This window comes from Urocitellus parryii, chromosome 4 (genome assembly GCF_045843805.1).
Source record: "Urocitellus parryii isolate mUroPar1 chromosome 4, mUroPar1.hap1, whole genome shotgun sequence".
Taxonomy (NCBI): Eukaryota; Metazoa; Chordata; class Mammalia; order Rodentia; family Sciuridae; genus Urocitellus; species Urocitellus parryii.
In genome coordinates this window covers 61,451,993-61,458,896 of record NC_135534.1, presented here as the reverse complement: position 1 = coordinate 61,458,896, position 6,904 = coordinate 61,451,993, and the positions used below count along the sequence as shown (strand labels likewise).

The 6,904-nt window shown below is 36.4% G+C and overlaps 1 protein-coding gene across 1 annotated transcript; it reads left to right on the top strand.

Moving 5' to 3' along the window:
- The first annotated feature begins 482 nt into the window (after window positions 1-482).
- LOC113191259 (olfactory receptor 52A5-like) lies at window positions 483-1,433 on the top strand. The gene has a single exon (XM_026400931.2). It carries the CDS (start codon window positions 483-485, stop codon window positions 1,431-1,433), a length of 951 nt encoding a protein of 316 aa, XP_026256716.2.
- Window positions 1,434-6,904: the final 5,471 nt, after the last annotated feature.

Sequence of the window (6,904 nt, the reverse complement as noted above, 5' to 3'; positions counted from 1 at the left end):
CTTGTCTTCTGAGTTTCAGAAAACTGCTCTGTCACCTCTGAATTCTTTATATAAGGTGTAGGTAGAACCTAGATTTTGAAATATCTTTATAATTAAGTAATTTTTGTCTCTTTTCCAAGTTACAAGTCACAAACATACCTGATTAGTAGCAAACACAGTTAAAGGGAATCCTCTTGGTTCAGTAGTAAGGGAACAGAAAGCAATCATCTAGTAAATTTAATTTTGCTCATTTAATATGATCATGGTATATAGAAACATGGATCCTGATGGCTCGTTTTTCAATGACTTTGGCAAAGGAAATAGAAAGAAAAATAGAGAGGAGTTTTGGGGGTGAAAGGGTTAAAAGACCATACTCCTAATCTAACTCCAGTATATTTTTCTAAAATAAATTATTTTCTCCTCATTTTCCATTCATCCAGTCTTCACATGGATTAGAAGATGAAACAGCAGCACCACCACGTGGCTCTTCTGACCAAGTCACCATGCTCACATTCAATGGCTCCTTCTTCATGCCTTCTGTTTTTACACTAGTTGGGATTCCTGGCCTGGAGCCAGTGCAGTGCTGGATTGGGATTCCATTCTGCACCATGTACGTCATCGCTGTGATTGGGAATTCCCTCATTTTGGTTATCATCAAAAAAGAAAACAGCCTCCACATACCCATGTACATATTTTTGGCCATGTTGGCAGCCACAGACATGGCACTTAGCACCTGTATTCTTCCCAAAATGTTAGGTATCTTCTGGTTTCATTGGCCAGAGATTTCTTTTGATGCATGCCTGCTGCAAATGGGTCTTGTTCACTCATTCCAGGGAACTGAATCAGGTGTCCTGCTGGCAATGGCCCTGGATCGCTATGTGGCCATCTGTAACCCCTTGAGACATGCTACTATCTTCTCCCAGAAACTCTTGACTCATCTTGGAGTGGGAGTAACAATGAGGTCTGCCATTCTTTCATTACCATCCCTGCTGCTTATCAAATGCAGACTTAAACTCTACCAAACTACAGTTATTTCCCACTCTTATTGTGAGCACATGGCTGTTGTGAAACTGGCTGCTGAAAACATCACAGTCAACAAGATATATGGCCTATTTGTTGCCTTCGCCATCCTAGGATTTGACATAATCTTTATTACCATGTCCTATGTTCGAATTTTTATCACTGTCTTCCAGTTGCCCCAGAAGGAGGCCCGAGTCAAGGCCTTCAATACCTGCGTAGCTCACATCTGTGTCTTCCTACCATTCTACCTCCTGGCCTTCTTCTCTTTCTTTACACACAGGTTTGGCTCTCATATACCACCCTATGTTCATATCCTCTTGTCAAATCTTTACCTGTTAGTTCCACCTTTTCTCAACCCTATTGTCTATGGAGTTAAGACCAAAGAAATCCGCAGACATGTCTGGAAAATGTTTGTCTCCTCTCCAAATTCTTGATTGTTAACTACTCTCTGCATAGAAGTGTTTGGTTGGTTATAAGTAACAACTTCACTGAGGTAAAAAATTATATCTTCCTCAAATTGTTACATCTAATAATAAATGTTTATATCTCAGATGCTCATTATTTAAGGAGGTATTCAATTGATTGGCTAAAACATAAGGAACACAATTTCTCTTGTGTTGAGATTTCAATTTAGTTATGTCATTCTTCTATGTATACCCTGTCCATTTAAACTCAATGCTTCCTCTCTAGTTCCTTAGACTTATATATAAAATAAGTTTTCAGAGAAAAGTGCTTGATTCTAAATATTATGTTCTATTTTATTTATTTATTTATGATTATTATGTTTATTTATAATTATTATATTTATTTATTTATAATTATTATATTCTATTTCCTGATGTTTGCTTTTAAAAACATTTTATAAATTTCTTCTTTTTAGTTATACATGACAGTAGAGTATATTTTGACATATTTATAGAAACATGGAGTACATGTTATCTAATTAGGATCCCAGTCTTGTGGTTTAAATGATGTGCAGATTCACTGTGGTGTATTCATATATATATAGGATAGTTATGTTAGATTCATTGCACTGTATTTCCTATTTTTTGAATCTACATTTTAACAAATTTGGAATCAATTATATTTATGGCATCACAATTCACAGAAGCCAAGCTATGGAGCCAGCCCAGGAACCCATCAACAGATAACTGGATAAAGACAATGTGGTATGCATACATAATGGGTTTTATTCAGCCATTAAAAAAATGAAATTATGTCATTTACCAGAGTAAATGAAAGGAACTGGACATCATTATAAGTGAATTAATCTAGACTCCGAAAGTCAAGGGCTGAATGTTTTCACTTATATGTGAATGCTAAATTAAAGAAGGGGATAGAGATCAGTGGAAGAGATCAGTGTAATAGAGGAAGAGGGTTGAGGGGAAGGCAGGAGGGAAAAGAAAAAGGAGGTATGGTGAAGAGAAATTGACCAAATTATACTATGTACACATATGAATGTATCACAGTAAACTTTTCTTTATGTATATGTATATTAAGCAGTAATTAAAAAAATAAAGGAAAACCATTGGAGTAGAGGAAAGGGAACAGAGGGAGGGAGGAAAAGAGGGAAAGAAGAAGTACTGAGGACTGAAGTGTAGCAAATTATATTCCATGCGTTTATGATTATGTCAACTGAACTGAAATAGTATGCACAACTATAATGCACTAATAGAAACATTTTCAAAATTAAAAAGAATCATGTTACTGGATAGGCAGACAAGATGTTAAATGAAATAATAAATGCAAACAACTAAATAATTCATTTTAATTCTGCATTGGATAATTAGATATTCCAGTATTTGTGGGATTAATAATACAGAGCGAATAATTGTTGAAGAATCATTCTCTTAGAAAAATATGTGCCAAATATACAAAATTTTCATAAAGTTATTATGCATGAAAAGTAAAAATAGAGAGAGTACACATATAGTATTTCCAAATAAGAAACCAAAATTATAGAATAAAATGATAACTACCAATTAATCATAAATTAAATAATGAATTCAAGGTATCAAATGTAAAATACAACAAAGTAAATAAATGAAACTAGAAAAATGCCTTTTGGGATCAAATCAACAGAAAATATAATAATCCAACCTCCTTGCATCATAAAGAAGAAATCCAGTATGTATCCTTAGGAATTACAATGTAGGTGAAGAAATAAATCATTACTCACTGTCAACATGTCCTGTAATTGTCCTTTTGTTATCACAATCTCTCACCTCCCCTAACAAGTATAAACTTCTTTCTTACATCTAATATAATTATTTCCTCCCCCCCCCCGTTTATTCTATATACTTCGCAGCCTAAGCAGGCATTCCTAAGTTTTAAATTTTAGTATTGCTTGATTTTGAATTTTGTGTGAATGACTTACACAGTATATATTGTGTGTATCTTATAAATTTTGTTTAGGTTGCTGGTTGTACGTCTATTCTGCTCATCTTTCTCCTTGAATAATATGCCATGGTAAAATACACTGTAATTTGTGACTTTTTTATGTTGATGTGCATTGACAAAGGTCAAATATAAATAATATATTTGAATGTAAAAGATCAATTATAAATGATATATTTGTATGTATGTGTCTTCATGCACTTTGAATGCTGATTGGTACATCTAAGAATCAAAAGACCAATTCATACATATCAATATTGGTAGGTATTTTTAAACATTTCTGGAATGCTTCCATCAACTAAAACTACCGTAAAGAATAAGAATATTGTGTTGCTTAATATTTTTCCCATGCTTGAGACTGGACCTTGTGATTTTAGTCACATGGTTTATAAGTAGTAGAAACTCTTTGTGGTTTTAAATTGACATTTGTCTGAAAACTATCAAAATTGGATCATATTTTCACATATATAGCCTGATTGCATATTCTTTTGTATAAATTTAATAATTGTGTCCATTTTCATTATCAAATTATCTACGTTAGTTTTTACTAATATTTAAGAGTCCTTTATATATGTTGTGTGCAAAAATTTTCTGCTATACATATTGAAAATATTGTCATCTTTTCTGAAATATACTGTTGATGCATTTTGAGGAACAGGTATATGTGCTTCAATGTAGCCAAAATTATCAAACACTAAAGTCTAATACTTACCCTGCTGTATTTAAAACATCTGCCTCATGGGCGCTTATGATCATATCTATTCCATTATCTTCATTTTAAGATATAAAATAAATGTAGAATCACATTTTAATAATAGAAGTAGTAGATAGTGTTTATTTTTACAACTTTAGTATAAAAGAGCATATGATTAACTGTACATAAATTATACAATCTAATCAGTTTTGACAGACATGTAGGTCTATAAAACCATTACTTCAATTAACCCAGCAATCACCCAGATTTCAGGTGCATTTGTTATTCTTCCCTCCATTTACCACCATCTCCAGGTGACCACTTGCTTGCTATCAGTAAAGTTGAATTTTGCACATTGTAGATTTTGATGCAGAAAAATGCTATTTAATAGCATTTTTTGTTTAGTTATTTTCATTATTCATAATTACTTTTAAATTAATTCATCAATTATTCATTTTCTCTTGCTAAATAATATTTTACTCTATGAATATATTACAATTTACTTATTCATTCATTTGTCCATGGGCATTGGGGTTCTTTCCACGTTGTAGGTGTGATAAATAAAGCTGCTGTTCATGTTCATTTATAAATCTTTTTTGATCTGTGTTTCATTTGGGGTGCACACTTAGGTGTGAAAGGACTAGGTCATTAAATAGATATGATTAAAAGTTAGGAGATGGGAGCAATAAGGAGGCTGAGTAGCAGGCTTCAGTGATCATCTGCCCAGTTTAGACAGCTCTTCATGCACCAAACACCTTCACATCACCTTGGAATTCAGGTGGAACACTGCAGTGCCTGGAAACACACACTGAAGAAGGTAGGAAGAAAAGAGCTGTCAGTGTCAGCCCTCCTCCAACCCCAGGGAGCCCAATGTGCAGAAAGTTGTAGGAAGCAGAAATTAAGTCCTGATCTTTCCCAGTGTGGTCCCCAACACAGGGAAACTCAGTGCTGGACAGGGCTCATAGACTCTGCTGCCCAGCTGAGCCTCTTTTCCCTCTTAGTCAGGTGGCCAAGGTACCATGCCCATCACCTCTAGTACAACCTTGGACAGATAATAAGGATGAAAGCTCCAGCTCCTGTTGATTAGGTCAGGAAAGTGAGCATAAGTCCTTGTCTTAGAACTTAATATGGGGCTGGTAAAACCCAGCACTGTGTGAATCAAAATAGTCACAGTCCCCAGGACAGTGCCTGCAGCTGGTGCCTCTGGACCCATCTGTGTGCCTGTTGGTGACTCACAGACCAGGTACACAGACTAATATCCCAGCTAGCACCAGCTGTGGCTCTCTGCAGCAGTCTTGGGCCAGCAGAAAGGCCACAGCAGAGTGTGTGCTGGTCCACTCAGTGCTGCACTGCTACTGGTAAGTTTTGGGTTCAGGGTATGATCTGTGATTGTTGCCAATGCGGGGGGAAACTGCCTACTCCTTCTTCCCCTGAATAAAGCAATTGTCTCTTAGGAAGAGTCTGGGGAGGCGCCCTGGATGAACAGGCCTTTAACTCCTGATGCCCCAGGGTCCTGAACAATTATTGTGTTCTGCAGTAACTTGGGCATTACCCCAGCTGGGATAACAAGGTGTGGCTCCAGGTGTAGGCCAGCCGCTGGGGTTGAGTTACTCTCACCTGTTCCTTTGTCATCCTACCCATTCTGACTTTTTTGGATAGAATGTTCTAAGAAACAGCGTCCCCCCAAGTAAAAGCTCACTTCTGAATGCACTTGCTTGCTCTTGGGTGCTCTCTCTCTCTCTCTCTCTCTCTCTCTCTCTCTCTCTCTCTTCAGCTTCTCATGACCTTTTCTTGCTCCCCTTATTGGGGAACCTAAGGCCAGGAGTCATGGAAGCCATCCTGAAGCTCATATAAAAGATATTTTGTGTTTGTGTGGTATTTTGTGTCACCCCAAATTCACATGAGTGACTTTAGTTCAGCCTCCCACTCTGGACAGGGGAGTCAGAAGAGTAAAAATAGGTAGCTGTGAAGTCACTGCCTAGGTCCGTGTGCTGATCTCCTCATAGTAAGGACCAGAACCCAGCAGAATCCTTTGGCACTTGATCACAAGCCTGTGACCATGGATGAGGATTGTGGCATATTCTCCTACCAGGTAGGAGATGTGGGGATGCGGCATCCTTTTTAGACACTCCCAGATCTTTTGGAACAACACACCTAGAATTTGGGACAGGCCTAGCCTTGGGACACCCTCTAGTGTTGAACTAAAAAAACAACACTTAGACAGCAAACCTGGACTTAGGGGACCAAACAGTGGGGAAATAGTGGAAGTGTTCAGAGAGGAAACAAGTGCACTGCTTACAGTTTTTGAAAGGAAGAACTCCACAAATGCCAGATTCTAAGAAATTGAATAAAAACCTAATCCTTAAAAAAGAGACAAAATTGTACATCAACAAGTATGAAGAACTTTCCAGGAATCATGATCTTAAAGAACAGAATAAGGTGACAGTATGTGACCCTATAGCAACACTCAGAGAGGATCAAAACTTTCAGATGGAGAATTCAAAAATCACTGTTTTAATAAATAACTCATCAGACTTCAAGAAGACACAGAAACAGTCTAATACTCTGAGACACTTAGAATTTTATAAGTCCAACAGAAAACCTTGAGCTGAAAAGCATACTAAGTATAATTAAAATTGTGAAAAAAGGTCTCAAAAAACAGAAGAGACAACAGATGAAAGAATGAGTTAGCTTAAAAATAGAATATTTGAAAATACACAGTTGGAGGGAAAAAAGAATTAAAAATAGTGAGGAAAGTTTATATGAATTTTAGAACACCATTGTAATGGAAAATAATCAAGTTAATGTGCAATC

What these genes read in the sequence shown, in the direction of transcription:
- LOC113191259 (XM_026400931.2), top strand. Translation starts at nt 483, where the DNA reads ATGCTCACATTCAATGGCTCCTTCTTCATGCCTTCTGTTTTTACACTA.